The sequence below is a fragment of the Megascapheus bottae genome, chromosome 26 (assembly GCF_031878675.1).
Source record: "Megascapheus bottae isolate mThoBot1 chromosome 26, mThoBot2.hap1, whole genome shotgun sequence".
NCBI classification, from domain to species: domain Eukaryota; kingdom Metazoa; phylum Chordata; class Mammalia; order Rodentia; family Geomyidae; genus Megascapheus; species Megascapheus bottae.
Genome location: NC_143534.1, coordinates 13,092,207 through 13,110,140, shown reverse-complemented (window position 1 = coordinate 13,110,140; position 17,934 = coordinate 13,092,207). Strand labels below are relative to the sequence as shown.

General features: G+C 38.9%; 2 protein-coding genes across 7 annotated transcripts in view; both read right to left on the bottom strand.

The window, feature by feature from the left end:
• Nucleotides 1–13,793, bottom strand: part of Slc39a12 (solute carrier family 39 member 12) — a 44,617-nt gene extending 30,824 nt beyond the window's left edge. For 4 of the 6 annotated variants that reach the window (XM_090318968.1, XM_090318971.1, XM_090318973.1 and 1 more), the window contains exons 1-6: nt 13,626–13,793; nt 13,080–13,249; nt 11,979–12,310; nt 5,357–5,638; nt 3,818–4,025; nt 135–307 (exon numbers count right to left, since the gene is read on the bottom strand). In XM_090318968.1, coding sequence (XP_090175094.1) covers nt 135–307; nt 3,818–4,025; nt 5,357–5,638; nt 11,979–12,224 — 909 coding nt within the window. In that variant the 5' untranslated portion in view covers nt 12,225–12,310; nt 13,080–13,249; nt 13,626–13,793. The remainder of the gene's footprint in view (nt 1–134; nt 308–3,817; nt 4,026–5,356; nt 5,639–11,978; nt 12,311–13,079; nt 13,250–13,625) is intronic. The other 2 variants (XM_090318969.1, XM_090318970.1) reach the window with 2 other exon arrangements.
• A 1,332-nt stretch (nt 13,794–15,125) lies between these two features.
• Mrc1 (mannose receptor C-type 1) overlaps nt 15,126–17,934 on the bottom strand; it is a 68,816-nt gene continuing 66,007 nt past the window's right edge. Inside the window, exons 28-30 of the mRNA XM_090318967.1 lie at nt 17,350–17,514; nt 16,933–16,974; nt 15,126–15,591 (exon numbers count right to left, since the gene is read on the bottom strand). Coding sequence (XP_090175093.1) covers nt 15,344–15,591; nt 16,933–16,974; nt 17,350–17,514 — 455 coding nt within the window. The 3' untranslated portion in view covers nt 15,126–15,343. The remainder of the gene's footprint in view (nt 15,592–16,932; nt 16,975–17,349; nt 17,515–17,934) is intronic.

Sequence of the window (17,934 nt, the reverse complement as noted above, 5' to 3'; positions counted from 1 at the left end):
CACCCCAACAGAATGACTTCCTAATTCACTCTAAATTTAAAATGCTCCAGTTTTCTAGAACTCTGCTAGAATCTTCATGGCTGGATTTCCTTTGGCACAAGTAAATAACCATGTAAGGAGAATAATGGAAATACCTGATCCCAGGCTGTTAGTTCATCATGGGATTCTTTGGCCGTTGGTCTAAATCCATCAGGGAAGCCCCAGTCATGGTTTGTTACATTGCTCTTTTTTCTTGGAAGCTGACTTACTTTATCTTTTCCAGTGCAGGTGATTTTGGCCCAGAGTATGTGGAGGAGTTGTTCTAGGTCTGGAAATTTCATATAAAATCTGGTGTCATGCAGAATAAACAGGTCACATTCAGAAAAGCTACCATGTCATCTTGTGACAGTGTAGACATGTTACAAGACAAATATGGGTCAAATTTTAAAAAGAAGATTCATTTGGAACAAAGTTAAGCTAATATATATATATATATATATATATATATATATATATATATATATATGATAGTGACATCATGTATAAGACTCTCTTAAGACCAAGGCATTTTTGAGTTAAACCAAAGTTCTGAAAATGTATTCTTATTGGGAGAACCAGTTACTCTCCTGAGTGGCCTTTACTGTATTTTCTAAATATGACTGTATTTATCCTTCCCGGTTTTATTTCTACACTGCCAGACAACTATTACCCATCATGTCTGTGTATCATCTTGGTGCCCAATGTGGGACAGAAGACAACAAAAGGTAAAGGAATCCATGAAAGCTTGCCACTATCTCCAGAGAGGGCCTTGCCTGTCTGGGCATTGGGTGGCAGCCCACGTTTTGAAGGGAAGCACCTTGACCCAGGTTAAGTCTTATTTCTCTAGGCTACCATTTTCCACCTTTCATCCCCTCATGAGTGCTCAGCCCAACAGCAATTGAGGACATTTTTCACGGGTTTATAGGGCCAATAAGGAATTCTGTCCTATCTGTCCCCAAGCAACATAGCATTCACGCCTCTTCAAACTTCTCTTGGGTCAAGGAGTCTCCTCAAAAGAAGATATAAACTAGTTTGTCTCCGAAATTCACTCGGCCATCCTCTGGTCCCCATCATAGTTGGATGGACAGAGCCACACACTTAACTCCCTGAACTCAGGTGATTTTCTCTGTTCTTTCTGGCACTTTGTGTTACAGCTTTATCTCTTGGGCTCAGAATCTCAAAGACCTGCTCTTTATATTTCTGATCATTATGTTTTGGCATCTCTTCTTGAAAAAAATAATACAGTCTGTCATAGAACCTGTTTATTTTCGAGACAAGGGCTTTGTGTTGGGATGGGTCATTCTCCCAGGGGTATTTAAGGGGGAATGCTTATTCATGATCTCCCTTCTCAGTTTTCAGAGCACATTAAGTATTTTGGGTCAGCAGACTAGGTCATTAAAAACATGATCCAATGGAAATATACATTATGTCTTGGATATGTTCTTTATTTAACATCTGATACTATTTCTCTCCCGGTATATATATATGTATACATATATGTATATATTTGTGTGTGTATGTGTATCAACATATATGTATTATGTATTAGAATTATATGTATTTTGCAATAATACTATAACCATAAGATCTTTCTGGATGCTTGACAATTTAATTATCCATTTTAGAATAAAACAAGCAGGAAAAATTGAAAAGACAAATGATAAGTGAGCTCTACCAGACTACCAAGTTATTATAATAAGCAACAGAATAACATTGATATATGAATAGATAGCATGGTAAACAGAACAAAAGAGAAAATCCAGAAATGCATTCAACTTCACTTAAAATATATTGTATTATATGGAAGCAGTATCTCAATTCATTGGAGGAAATGAGATATAGAAAATCTGTCTGTTCATACAAAAAGAAAACAGACTTTTTTCCTTGCAACATACATCAGAACCAATTTCAAGGAGACTGGAATTGAGAAATACATGCATGAGAAAAAAGCATTACAGGAAGTTTTTAAAACTATAACTGAAAATCCAAAAGCAATCACATAAACTTTGGTTCATTTAATTGTACAAAAAATGTTATCTGATACATTGGATATATGTGTATTTGGTTATTTGAAATCAGATAGGGAAGGGGAGAAACAATGAGGAGTGGGGGTAGGGGGAGGGAAATGGGGACCAAGACATGAGAAAGGGTATCAATGCATGTGAAGTAATGCATCCTCTATCTGGTGAATATAATGTAACCCTTCTATTAATTATAATAAAAATATATGGAAAAAATGTTTCCTGTTTCTCTGTTTGGGCAGGAGATTTACAAGATGAACCTAGAATATTATATTGTATTAGAAAGTGAAGGATATAAAAATATTTTAGTGGTTTTTGTTGCAACAACTTAAAGTCAACTTGAGTAAAATTCTATGGTCAAAGGAGGAATACTGTCAGCACTAATTAGGATAATAGCCATCAACTGAGAGATAAGAAATTATAATAATGTTTTAAGTTTTTCACTGTTCCCCTTTGAAAGATGCATGGGTATTGTATATTATTTTGAAAACTGGCTTTTAAGAACCTCAATAAAGTAATAAGTTTTTCCACATAGAATTATAATACCAATAAATGAAACAGAATTGAAAGAACTGGAAGACCATCATTTTGTAAGCCCCAAATAATTAATCAATTCAGACAATGGTCATTAAATGCCCACAACTTCTCACAAAGGAGACAATACTTCCTGATGGATGTTACCAGCTATAAACTGATGCTCCCAAATTAACAGCATACAACTAATAAGGCTTTCATACAACAACCAACATACATGAAATGCATGACAGAAAACATGTAGTTAAATAACAATGAGTGCAATCTGCAAAGTCCAAATACTAAACAATCACCTTTATCTTCTCCCAAATATAATTTGCAACAAACTAGACAAGATTAAGGGATGGATAAATAGAACATTTATAAAAGAAATCTATCAACAACTTTCATTTACTAGACTTTTATGTGGATCATAATTCAATTAAAAAATACTTTTAAAAACACTTCAAAAATCAGGAAAATGGGAACATCCAACATGTTATGACATTAAGAAATTATTAACATGCTTGTTGTGATATTGGTAATAAGATGCTTTAGAAAATGCCATGTCTGGCCACTCGAATGCAGACCTGAGAAATCCACCCTTTAACTTTATTTTGTTTATCAAGTGCAAAGGAGTGCACGAGAAAATATTCTGCTATTCTGATATCTCATTCCATCCTACCTCCCCCAAAAGCAGGTCCTCAGGAAGGCTGCAACCAGGAACAATTGGTTCTATTTAAAATGAAAGGTCTTACATGGCATCAATCCTTGGATTGATCTTGGATACTATTCCATCACTCTCTCTGACACTTTGCCACTTTTGTTCTAGCATTATGTACTACATGGCAAAGTGTCTGCTTGGTCTTCATAGCAGACCACCACATCTCTCCAGCTGTCTCTCCACCCACAGTCCCCCTCACTATAAAAGTGGGCCAGCTTCATACCTCATCATTACAGACGTTAACAGAATGTTTGCCCTGCAAGGCCCTCGGTGTTCTCTTGTTACATGCCAAGGTAAGCCAGGCATGGGCACACACTTCTAACTCCAGTGCTCAGGAGGCTGAGGCTGGATGACCTCAAGTTTGAATTCATCTTGGACTTTATAAAAATCATAAAACTATGCTGGGCTACATAGTAAGATCCAACCAACAAACAAGCACGCAATACTATATGTGAAAAACTTCTGTTATGAAAATGCTGCAGACTTTGAGTTTTGGCACAACATATTGAGTCAAAGTGAGCTTTATGAAACACAGCCTCACCTGATAGATGGAGGGTGTCTGTACGACTCAAGAAACTGAAAATGTATTCTGTAAAATAGTCCGGGGATGGCAAGCTTCTTAGTCCCAGACAAACCCCTTGAAGAGACAGAGCGAGGATGGTCTCTGCCAGCCGAGGAAGCGTGTTTCCATCGGCACCGTCAGAACTCAGGATTCCAGATGTTTCCTGTAACCTTTTAGCTCCCATGCACTGAAATCAGACATAAAGTGAAGGGTAAAATTAACTTCCAAGGTTATTTTGAAGAGGACCTTTCTAGGATTTCTCTGCAAGAATAACCAATAGCTTCTCTAACAGCAGGTTGAATTGTCTGTGGGAATAAGTGTCAAAATTTTCCCTTCTCAGATACAAGATTTGAGAAGTGCTTCTTTTACCTGCCATGGCCCTGAATATTGACTCCCTAAATCCTTCCATCCTGTAACCCCATCTTTTATTACATGTGACACAGGTACCACTGGTTGTTAGAAGCTAAAATTAAGACCAAGGACCAAATTTGTCTGAGCATATCAATGCATTATTCCAAAAGAAAGAAACTATTTTCACACCTCTTCAAAATATGGTATGGCTCTTCAATTATTTTCAGAAAAAAAATCATGGCTCAAAAATGTAGCTTAAGCTGGACACCATTCCTGTAATTCCTAGCTCAGGAGGCTGAGATTTGAGGATTGAGGTTCAATGCCAGCCCACGCAGAAGAATCTGTGCGATGTGTATCTCTAATTAACACCCCCAAAAATGTTGAAAATAGAGGTGTGACTCACGTGATAGAGTGGTAGTTCTGAGCAAAAATGGTCAAGGAAAGTGCACAGGGTCCCAGGGTAGACACACACAAAAAAATAGGTATCTATCAACAGAGACAGATAGATGTGGGATATATAGATATGAGAGTACTTAAAATTCTACAAAATAAATTTTATCACTCTGGGGGTAAACCTCATTGATAGAGCACTTGTTTAACAAGTGTAATGCCTACATGTTGGTCCTTAGCTTTGTAATTAATACTACTAATAATCTTTATCTCATGCAACTTCCCACTGCAAACCTGAAGAGTAAAGACTGATGGAAAGGATAACTTCTTTCTAGAAGAGTGATAAAGGTAGCATGTATATTGACACAAATCAAAAGCCACAAAGGGCCTGTATTGTGTGGACTTTCAGGAATAATGCCTTTCACAAACTGTTTCTTCTGTGAAATGACTACAGATAAATCCCCCCATTAAACTTCTTGCGTTCTTCCCAAAGGGCAGGGTTAGAAAAGTCACCGTACCCTCTATCACCCTAAACCCTTGAGTCACACTTGAGTGTTTACAGAGACTTAAGAACAAACCTGCCTTGTCACCAGCGCTGCCTGTCTCGCAGCCCACACAGCTTCTGGCTAAAGCTTGTCTTCCAATTAATCATTCCATTTCTACTTTGGGACTCACAATTATGTCACCTACCACTCCACAGCTAAGAACTATCTTTATTTTATTATTTATTTTTTCAATGTCTGATCCTGTATCTTGGAACATCTTAGCTCTTCTTACCTGACTCCTGGGAATGTTAAAATACCGCCTAGTGACAGCTAAAATGTCTTCCAACTCATTCAGTGACAGGACATCGGCGTCTTCATCGTGCCTGAGGTTCAGTAGGCTGTGCAGGTAAAACTTATAGTCCTTATTACTCATGGGGAGCTTTGAAGAACAGATGTCTTCCTGGTGAATAATGTAATAGAGGAGGAGAAGGGCAACTTTCTCAACCACTTCCTCCCGAAAGTGATCTTCAAAATCTCCCCCAGCAATTAGTAATAGTGCATCAGGTTCAAAACACTGCAGGGAGAGAGGGAGAGAGCAGAGAGAGGAAGTTTAACCCCAGAACACTTACAAACCACTCCTTTTATTTTGTGACTAGAGAAGGCCCGGTGCACAGCTATCTTCAGATAAGACAGTGACATGTGGTGATGTCTTTATAGCTCAATCACGCTCTCAAGGACGGAGCCCTCTTTCTGTTCTCAACCATGGCTCTCATTAGTTCTTTTTTGCCATTCTTCATAAACGAGCTAACACTTTAGATGGAAAAAAAATGGTGCTCTCTTCCCCCCCACCTGGTTATGTATAAAACCCAAACCCTTTCTTGGCTGGATTCTCTCTCCCCTGTCTCATGTTAGCATTACTCTACCATATCACTAAACTTCTAGCACTATGATTTTTTTGTTCTCTCCAGTTTCATTCAGCTCTTTCCACTAGCTTTCAAGTCTTCCTGATCCTCTCATTTCCAAACACCTCTGACCTATGTTCTGCAGCGTCCTAACACTGCTCAACAGAAACACTACCCTCACCTGCCACATCTTCCACACCTGCCACTGAAATTTTCTGGAAGTCATATTGTAATTTAAAAGTGTGAAAAGAGGGGCTGTGAGTTTGGCCTAGTGGTAGAGTGCTTGCCTAGCGTGCAGGAAGACCCAGGTTCGATTCCTTGGAACCACATGCACAGAAAAAACTGGAAGTGGTGCTGAGGCTCGAGTGGTAGAGCTCTAGCCTTGAGAAAGTCCACGGACAGTGCTCAGGCCCTGAGCTCAAGCCCAGGACTGGCAAAAAAAAAAAAAAAAGAAAACGTGAAAAGAGCTAGGTGAAATTAATTCTTTTTAAAATTTATTTTTATTTTGGGGGGTCAAGGGGCTTGAACTCTGGGCCTGGGCACTGTCCCTGAGCTCTACAGCTCAGGGCTACCACCCTACCCATGGGCCTGGGTACTGTCCCTGAGGTCTTCAACTCAAGGCTACTGCCCTACCCTGGAGCCACAGCCCCACTTCCCATTTTCTAGAGATTAATTGGAGATAAGAGTGTCTTGGCTTTGTAGTACCTAGCCTGGCTTTGAATGAGATCCTCAGATCTCAGCCTCCTGAGTAGCTAGGATTACAGGCATGAGCCATGGTGCCTGGCTAGGTGAAATTAATTCTAAGATTATTTTACCACCAGGTATTGGCGGCACACACTTGTAATTCTAGCCATCAGAAGGCTGCAATGTGAGGATCAGAATTGGAAGCCAACCCGAGCAGAAAAATCTTGGAGATTCTTATTTCTACTCAACCGCCAAAAAGCTGAGAATAAGACTGTGGCTCAAGTGGCAAAGTGCCAGTCTTAAGTGAAAATGGTAGAGGACGGCTCAGAGGCTCAGAGTTCAAGCCCCAGTAGTGGCATACAATAGTATTATGGAAATTAATACAACCAAAATGTGATCATTCTAGAAAGTAAAAACAACAAAATACAATTTTGACCAGGGTTCGATTCCTCGGTATCACATAGAAAAAAGCTGGAAGTGGTGCTGAGGCTCAAGTGGTAGAGCTCTAGCCTTGAGAAAGTCCAAGGACAGTGCTCAGGCCCTGAGCTCAAGCCCAGGACTGGCAAAAAAAGTCATTAATGGGCTATTTAATATTTTTCCCTCAGATTTTATCTTTGAAATCTGGTATATATTTCACATTTACCAGCATTCTGATGAGCCATAAAAAACAAGGACTCAATTAGCCACATACATGTCAGACAGCATAGCTCTAGAATACAATTGTATGTTCTGCAAGGTGTTATTGTAAACTCATTTTATATGTTTGATTTCCGTCTTCCCTGTGGAAACAAGTGGTCTATTAAAGCCAGGTTCTAGTTACTTTGTATAAGAATACCCTGGTCTGTAGAACAATATCACTAAGGCAGGAAAAAAAAATTCAGTGAGTTAAGTGCCTCTGATCCTCTTCTGTGTTACCACAGAACTGATTAAAAAATATTTCCACTGAAGGAAACCAGAGCATGTTACCCAAAACACATTACTATGGCATACTAATAATTTTATGCTAAAAGCAACTGACATACAGTAAATGAAGAGCTTTGCTCTTTTCCTACCTAAAATCAGAGCATCAACATCAAATACCCTAAGACTTCTTATCCGAGAGAAATAAGGCCGAGATTAATCAATACAAACTTTACTCACACATTCTTTAAACATTAGTATCTTTCATTTATCTCATGATCATTTCCCTATATTTTACCATTCCTAACCCCAACGTCCACTGTTTTTACTCTTGTTACAAATTATTACTCTTTGCTAAAATGGTATGCAAGTCTATGAAACTCCCCATGCCACATAAAAAATTGATCACATAAAGTACATAGGCTTTCTTACTGTAATCTTTTTTTTTCTGTTTTCACAAGTTCCAGTCACAAAACTTAAAAGGGAAAGAAAGTTTTTTTCTCTCTAAGGTGTTTTGTACTGGTGGCTCATGCCTGTATTCCTACTCAGGAGGCTAAGATCTGAGATTCATGGTTCAAAGTCAGCCCAAACAGGAAAAATCCTAGAGACTCTATTTCCAATAAACTACTCAAAATAAGCTGAAGTAGCGCTATGGCTCAAGTGGTAGAGCACGAGTCTTGTACAAAAAATGCTCAGAGAAAGCACCCAGATCCTGAGTTCAAGTCCCCAGACCTGGCACCAAAACCAGAACAAAACACAGATGTGGCTCCCCTACTCTGAGAAGTTCATCAAGCCTAGGAAGTTTGGGTTATTCACATGAGAAGATAAGGAAAAGATGGGCCCCAAATTTGTCAGCCTGAATTTCTCTTAACAAAAAGAGTAGCCACTTTCCTTTAGAGACAGTTGTGGAGTTGGGAATTCCCAAAGTATGTAAGAAGCAGCTTCAATACAAAGTAATAACCTTAGAATGGGGCATCAAAGATTGAGTCTTAATAGGATTTGTTCCTACATGGGGAAATTTTATAATATCTCTTCATCAGGTCTTCTCTGAGGTGGAAGTGGTGGAGATTTGAAGTCCACATGGACTTCACATGGACGTCACATGGAAGTCCTATTGGACACAGTGGGTACGTGACACCTGTGTCAGGAACAAATACCATTGTGCTATGCTGTGCTGTGCTGGTGGATGGTACCTCTTGCAATGTCACATGGACCCCAGTCTTTCCCCTGAGCTCTAGAGAACTCAGCAGAGAGAGAGGGAGAGAAAACTATTTCTCTAAGACCAACTTCTGGGGTTGGTCTGCAAGACACAAAGCTGTTACACCATTGGCACCAGAGTTTGCCCAAGGCTTCTGACTCTGCTGAAATGATTGTTAAAGAATGGCTTCATTCAGAAATTAATCCACAGATTTCCTTTTAAATCATGTCAGGTGATGGAATAAGTTTTCAAGGAAAGAGATACCAAACAGCTTCAAAGAGTTCATTTTTCATAAGGAAACAGCTCTTGGGAGATTAAACTTTAAGCCTAATGGATGAGTAACATTTCATATATATATATATATATATATATATATATAGCATATTTTCTCAATCTATTCGTTCACTGAGGGGCATCAGGGTTGATTCCATTTCTTGGCTATGGTAAACAATGCAATGAACATAGCTGTGCTGATTAGTAGCTTTAGTATGGCCTTGTTTGTGTCCTGTTGGATAAATGCCCAGGAGTGGAGTTGTAGGGCATAGGGAAGCTCTATGTTTAGTTTGAGGAACCTCCAGACTGCTTTCTAGAGTGGTTGAACAAGTTTACATTCTCACCAAGAGTGTAATGGAGGTCTTTGTAGGCCACACACATCCCTGAGCATTTGTTAACTTTTCTTGATAATGACCATTCTAACCGGGTGAGGTAGAATCTCAATGTTTTGATTCATATTTCTTAGTATGGTTCATCTCTCCTACGTTAAGTCCCTCCTCCTGATACATAACTCAGCTATCATTTTTTATACCACAGTAGACCATTAATGACAACAAGCAATTTAAGTTTTCTGTCTTCACATACCAGAGACAACTGTCAAGACTGATAAATTCTAGATGGTTTAATCCCCAAATTATTTCAAGTTTTTGATTCAAAGAGTAAATCCACTATTCTCTAGACCTCTAGATTTGTATAAGGTTTTTTTTTTTTTTTGGAGAGAGGAATTTTTTTATCCTGCATAACATTGGATGTAAAATACAAGAAAAGCTGTTTTTGCTCCTTTTTCTTCCAATAATGAGCTGGCATGTGGTTGATGAATACTGATTCGCATTAGGTTGAATGTCCTTCTGATGGACCACAAACATGTCTGAACTGAAGAGTTACAATTTGGTAGGTAAGATCAACTTAATGCTCACCATCTTTACCATACAGAAGTTATCACAAAGGAGTCGGGGCCATGTATGAATTAAATAGAACATCTCCAACGTGTCTGAGAAGTGCTTGCAGAGCCTGCTCAACGTTTGTGCATCTGAAGACAGCTCACAAGGCCCTGGGCATTGGCAGGAGGCAATTTCTAAGAAATGCCACCCTTGAGTGTCTGGGAGGACAGATGTGACATTCCTGGGAGCACTTATGGTTGAGTTCAGGCAGAAATGTCCAAAGGATGCCCATAAAGTGACAAGAGAGTCACCAACAACAAATCTGCTTTGAGACAGAATTTGCTGTTCATGAAGGCATGATGGATCTCTTGACAGATACACAAACTGGAATGCTCGCTGATGGAGTACTCAGGGAAGGGAGGCTCTTAACAGGTGAAGCTGAAACCCACCTTTGCTCCACACCTCAGTTTCTTTCATGGAGTTATTAGACCCAGTGTTTCACAGTGAAGCAATGTCAATAATTCCAGTGGGAGCCAAACTGGCTCAACAACTGATAATGTCACAGAAAATAAGACAATTCCTTTCTTCCTCGGCCCCACAAAATGGAGAATAGTTCTGCCTGTTTACACATTCTTCCTAGCAAAACTTAATTTTCAACTAGCTTGACAAGGCACTTGATGTCACAAAAGGAGAGCAGGCCCCTAAAGCAAATTCTCAGAGGACATTAATAAGATATGACTCCTGGTTATTTCTAGTGCATATCATTTTTTGCTATCTCCATCAATATTAATGTCATCACAAAACGGTGGCCTCTTCGAACATATTTCCTCTGAGAATTGCTGGGCATTTTTATTAATTGTTGGACTACATTATTTTTTTTATCAAAAGCAAGAGAAAAATTCTTTCAACAAGACCCCTTCAGTGTTATAAAGTTAAAGAAAAAGAATTATTATCCAGAAAACACAACCCCATCCCTATTGCTGGAAGTATGCATGACTGAACAAGTCTATGCCAAAAGTTAGCAAAGTCATGGTTTGCTTCTTTTGTATCTATGCTTTTGTCTATATATATTTGAAGGTATTTTTCCTTAAAAAAATCTTTTCTTCTAGAATGGGATGCTTGATGGTACAGAATGATTTTGTCATCCTTTTAAGAAATGGGCTTTCCCTCCTCTGTCACTCAATCCCTCTCATTCTGCCTCAATGGGAGAGGTGTCAGCCCCAATATATTAAATATATCAATATATATTGTATTATATATTTTAACATATAATAATATAATATGTAGACTATAACTGTAATATATAATATACATAATAGAAATATATAACTTTATATAATTATAATCTATAATACATGAGGAAAATTATGTAGTATGATAAATACATATTTATATATCTTGCAAATTAAAGTGACCCAAAGAGGTCTGTAAAAATTCCATCCTAGGCAAATCAAGTCCTTATCTGGGGTGGATGCAGCCCAACAGGGGTATTTGATAAAACCCACCTAGGTCACAAAGGTGTGAGGACAGCTGGAGATTCCCCTATGGGAAATGCAGGGCTGTGATATGGAGCCATGGCTGTGATTTTACGTTCACCATCAAGTTGTCTCTCCCAAGTCCATACTGCTGCAAAGCTGACTATCCACTCATCAGCTACCCACGAGGCAAATCATTAGAAAACACCAGTAGATAAGCCAGGAGAAATGTTCAAGAATTGAATGTCAAATTAATCTGTTATTCAAAATACAGTATTTAACTAGTCACATACAACTTTGCTGTAGGCTCAAAGGGGAAAAACAAGTATTAGAAAATCCAAAAGGAGAAAGAACTATAGTTCAAACTCACAAATACCTCTCAAACCTTTAGAAAGATTCTCAAAGTTTAAACAGTGCTCTTTCAATGAATATATATATATATATGGATATATGGATATAATATATATGAAAGGTATTGCCTACTTGGTTTTGGAAAAGTTGCACTCATGCAGAAGTAAAATGCCTGCAGAATCATTGCTCTCTTTTGAGCCTCCCCTACCTCCCCTCATCCCTTGTTCCCGAACCACTCTCTTTCACTAACCATGTTGCAATCTCTTTGCATTCCAGTTGGTTTCCCTGGACACCCAGTTTTCTCCAGTAACAGTTTGAGGAGATTTTGTGAGCTGTTGAGGGGTAGGTGGTCACTAGCAGAGAGAACCCGTAGCACGTCTACCAGTTTGCCTTGATTCATCTGCGTGGAGGCTTGGTCCATCTCAGTAGAGGGAAGGAGGCTGAGCAGAAAGAACAGTGGTGCCCAAAATAGTGAAAGCTTTGTCCAGAAACACATGTCCAGTCGTCCTTTATCTTGAGGTAGCCTTGGATCAGAAAGGGTGGGTGGCTGTTCAGAGGATATCCTTGGACCCAGAAGCGTTTCTGTGGTAGAGGACAGAAAAAATGCTGGAACAACATGTTGGAAAGGATTCTTGAATTGGGGGGCTAAGTCGATTTTCCCTGACAAGCTGTTTTGAAAAGCTGTAGGTGATTTATCAAGTACAGGCTAGAATGATCACATCTGTGGACATAAAAGCTTTACTGGGAAGAATTAATTGTCTTCCACTATCTCTAAGTAGAAAATACTATGGAAGTCAGAATGGGGAATACCTTCCCCTTCTCCCGTTGGGAAGATTTCATGACATTTGCAACCTTCACACTAATCACAGAAATGAAATCCAGGGGAAAGTCAGTTCTAACATATTACCAAGATAATGTTGAGTTGCAAAGTTTTAAATAGGACGGAGTCCAGAAAACAATAGCAAAAGGTAGTAGAATAAAAAAAAAACTAATGTCAACAAAAGGCTCATCACATTTTTGTTCAGCAAGAATCAAGATTCTAGAGAGGGAAGACGTGTAGAGAAAGAGGAGGCTGTGATAAATTTACTCACTCATTAGTCATGGCAAAGATAGGAAATGCTCTAACCCATCCACCTTGACAGGGGAAAAAGCCAACCCTTCAGTTGACCATGTTTGAGAAAATACAAAATATTAAGTGCCTCTCAGGTCAGAGTCTCTGAGATGAGCAGGTAATGACCTCAGTTAGTAACAAAGATCCCAAGATTACTTTTGTGGTTCTGAAAGAGTTGAAGATTGTTAGGTTAGCATTTTAAAAAGGGATAATCCCAACATTTCTAAATCCTGTGCTTACCTTAGGAAAGATCAAGTGATTTTTATCTCAAGCTTTCAGCAGCCTTTTAAATCTGGGAGAATATTTTGTGCTCTTAAAGCCCTCTTTTTAAAATTCCTTGAGCGTGCAGCTGGGAGCTAGAGAGGATTATTTCAACCCAGAACAGTTTTCTGTTGCCATGGAAGTTGCTGCTGTGAAAGTAACAATGAAAGTGGATGGGTAACAGTGGGAACTTTTTGTCAGGCAGCTTTGGAGTGGATAATCAAATAAAATGTGGCTAATAAATTTATGTTAATATTCAACCCAAAATTTTAGAGTCATCTACAATCACTTGTCTTAATAAATCACTTGCGCAGTGAAAAGACTTTCGTGTGAAATCGAACTGTTTTCTTCCTAGCTGATCCTCTGCCATTCTGTCTCACCCAGACTTAAAGCAAGGATTTGTTGAAAAGAGAGGCTTTTTAGACCTCCCCTGCCCCCTGTTTCATAAGAGGTGGAAGATTTAAAAGCTTTCAGAAATACAAGTTTTCAAACAAAAAGTGTTTGTTGAAAGCATAAAATCCTTACCTGAGAAGCAAGTAGATTCAAGTCAGCTCCTTCCACCAGCTGTAGAAATTAGGATCCAAGGGCTTGTGGCAGACTTTATAGAACAGTGAGTCTATTCTAGGCCTTACAAACTGCAGCTCATCGGTTCACAGATCATTAGTGAATAATGGCCTGAGGAACAGAATGGGAACATTTATAGGAGGCAGGAAAAAGAAGTTAAAACTTAGGATTTCACAGTGATTAGAGAACCTGCAAATAGTAGGCAGTGCCTGGAACTCAGTGACTCTGAGGACTAAAGGGACAGAAAGACATCTCAGAGGGGTCGGGAGAGAAAGGGTGAGGGGAAGAAGGGAGGAGAGAGGAAGGGAGGAGAAGACAGAGGAACCCAGAAAGGAAGGAGAAGTGGGAAAAGAACAGAGGGAAGGAGGGGAAGGAAGAGAGAAGAGGAAGAAAGAGGAGGGAGAAGAGAGGAGGGAGAAGAAAGGAGGGAGAAGAAAGGAGAAGGAGAAGGAGAAGAAGGAGAAGAAAGAAAGAAAGAAAGAAAGAAAGAAAGAAAGAAAGAAAGAAAGAAAAAAGAAAGAAAGAAAGAAAGAAAGAAAGAAAGAAAGAAAGAAAGAAAGAAAGGGAGACAAAAATAGGAGTATGGAGGGAGGGGGAAGAAAGTCAGGGACCAAGGAGAGAAAGAAAGAAGAAATGAAAAAGAGCATGATTGAGTATGCATGAGTGCAGGGAAATGGCAAAGAAACAGATTAGTCTCACTAGTGACTATGAAAAGCTGGGGAGAGCACTGGATAGATAATCCCGGAATACTGCTCATGTTGTCAGACATGGGAGGTGAATAATCCCAGAAAAAAATCTTTAAATAGTTGTCCAAAGGAGTTGCCATTATAACAAAGCAGTTTGTGAACACAATGTATCTTGATCAGCATCCCTTCAACCCACCCTTCCCTTACTTTTTACTGTTGTAGTGTATACAAGAATTCTTGACTGCTTTCTCAGCCCCTCTCCAAGTCTATCCTGTTTCATTCAATACATCTGTAACCATTTGTGAACCATCTGAAGTGTTTCCTGATTTTTTTTTTCGCATGGGCCTTTGAACTCTGGGTCTGAACACTGTCCCTGAGCTCTGCAGCTCAAGGATAGTGCTCTACCACTTTGAGCCACAGTGTCACTTCTAGTGTTCTGGTGGTTAATTGAAGATAAGAGTGTCATGGACTTTCCTGCCCAGGTTGGCTTTGAACTATATCCCTCAGGCCTCCTAAGTAGCTAGTGTCTCCAGGGTGAAATGTTTTACAAGTATGTCAAATGACTCAGGATTAGATGTTAGCATTAGGTGCTCAGAAAAACAGTCTTTGACACCCCCCCCCCGCCCCGCCCTTGGCCAGGGTCCAGTGACAACCTTTGAAGACGGTCATCTGTCAGTTCTTGTCATCTGCATAAAGGTGACCTGAGCTACCAATCACACATCAGAGTTAGCATTCCAGTGCTGTGTATTCACTTGGAATACTTTTTAAAGTGATAATCAACACTGTTAGCCCTTTATTGTAAAATAATAATAATAACAATAATGTCTTACCAGGTTAGAAAATGTAAGCAACTATGTTTTTCTTCAATGAAGCAAAGGAAAGACCAGTACAATACAGTACTAATTTTTAAAAGACAACAAGTCACATTGATTTAAAGACTTTAAAAATCCCCAGCTTCTGCAAACTCCCATACAACCCAGTCATTCGGGACCCCTAGATAACAGCATGTTCGTTCTGTTCAATGTTGCCCATGAGATCTTTGGTGTCGCTCATTCCTGAACCTGATTGGCTGTTGAAGTAGAGAGTGTTTTCAAAGGCTCCCTCTTGAGGTGGGTGCACACGGCGCTTCTTATAGAAGAAATAGGCAGCCAAGCCAGCGCCGATGAGAATTAGAATCACAATGATAACAACTCCTGCCACACTGGAAGTAGGTTTGGAAGGTTCCATTTTCCTTGAATCAGCTAAAATAAATAAGGCAATGAGTAGAGGAAGATAAAGGGTTAAATATATACAAAAAACAATACACTTTTTCTTGTTGGAAAACAAAATGCATAATTATTCTTTCCAGTACGAATTGTCAAACAGAATGCTAGACATTAAAAATAAGCCAACAAGGGGCCAGGAGTTTGGCCTAGTGATAGAGTGCTTGCCTAGCATGCACGGAGACCCAGGTTCGATTCCTTGGTACCACATACATAGGAAAAAGCCAGAAGTGATGCTGTGGCTCAAGTGATAGAGCTCTACCTTTGAGAAAGTCCAAGGACAGTGTTGAGGTCCTGAGCCCAAGCCCAGGACTGGCAACAAAAAAAGCCAACAAAACTTTAAAAAGTAAAGATGATTAATTCAATTGTAAAATTGAATTGGCACTGAAGCCAATGCTACCATATATTATAATTTGCATTAATATATTATATGATATGATAATTCATATGATATTGAATACATATATGTGTATATGCCTTCTTTCAGAATAATCCAAGCTGCATTATAAATATGTGAAGATAAATAAAATAATAGCAATAATTAAACAAATGAAAGAAAGGTAAAAATACTAGTATAAATTGTAACTTATTAGTATTACAAGTAAATTGTATTAGCGGCTAATCAGGTAGTTATTGGCAAGCCATGAGTCTCATTTTTCATTTTTTAAGAACAAAATGAACAAAAATGAGTAAAATAAAATTAGTCATCAAATCCTACTTGTCTATAAAAATTCAAACAAAAAAACTTTGCTGAGAGATCAAGATATATATATATATATAGAGAGAGAGAGAGACAGACAGACAGACAGACACCATAGAATTCTGGAGAAAAATTTCTTCCTTGGCTCTTAGGAGGTAATTATTTTATAACAGAGCAAACAATACTTCCAAAAGTTTTCTTTGGGTAAAGTCTGGCTATAAGATTTGCTTTTCTAAAGTATCACTCAAGTCAGGTCAATGTCTTAATGACAGTGCTTGATTAGTTCAAGCAGTTCTCCTAAAAGTGCACAGAGCTGGGGGCCAGTGGCTTATGCCTATCCATAATCCTAGCTACTAAGGACGCTGAGAACCTGGGTTGGAGCCAGCCTGGGTAGACAAACCTACAGGATTCTTACCTCCCAATAATCAGCAAAATCCAGAAGTGTCTCAACTGGTAGGACACCAGCCTTCAGCAAAAGAAGCCAAGAAAGGGCTTAAGGCTCTGCATTTAAGTTCCAGTATTGACAAAAAAAAAATTGTAGGGATCCCACGAAAGAATTATTGGGGCCTTCAACACAAAATATTGTAAAATTATTAATATGAAATAAATCATGGCCTTACCTTTTGTTGTAAGAGACATATGCGTAGTTTCAGCATCAACAACTGGTAAAAAAAAAAAGATAATAGTAGTAGTTATAAAACCCCAAAACTGCATGTAGACAGTAAATTTTATTTGACTCAGAGATACATGAAATTCTCAGTGTTTGGCTTGTGGATGATATGATATGAGTGAATGGCTCACACTTGTAATCCTAACTACCCAAAAGGCTGAGATCTAAGGATCATAATTCAAAGCCAGTTTGGGAAGGAAAGCCTATGAAATTCTTATCTCTAACTACCCAAAGAGCCTGAAGTAGAGCTGTGGCTCAAATGGTACAGTGCTTGCCTTGAGCACAAAAGCAACACCTTTTAATCCCAAACCTGACATCTTATTGTTTTGAAGAAATGGTAGTACTAGATGACAGACTTGAAACTTACTTTTTGGTTTTTTACAAATAAATCCTTTGTAGGAAGTACAGTGGATGTTATTCCAAGCCCCAGACGATGCCATTAACACAACACAGTCATTTCGTTCACCAGAGGGATCGCCTGTGTTCCAGTTGACAAAGGAGACTGGACTATTGTTTATCCAGAGCCACTTTCCTAGACACCACATGAAACCAGTAAGAACAGATATTGAAATAAGCCATCAGAAGCTCACATCAGTGCTATCAGAGAACTAAAGCACATTCTTCTGCACCAAAAATATACGGAGTAATTACTCATATGGAATGAAATCAAGGAGACTCTGTCACATAGCTTTGGTTGACAATTTCTTTCTTTCTCCTTGTTGTCATTATTAAGGTCATATACAGAGGAGTTACTATTTCATAGACAGGTAGTGAGCATATTTCTTTTTGAACAATATGGCCCTCTTCCTTTACTTTCTCCCAGTTTCCCCTCCTTGCGTCCTTGCTCAAAAGTTGCATAATTCATTTTCCACACAGTATCTACTCAGTACCATGGCTACATGTGTTCACCCAGCTTTCCCTGGAAATTATTTCTAATTAGTACAAACATTTC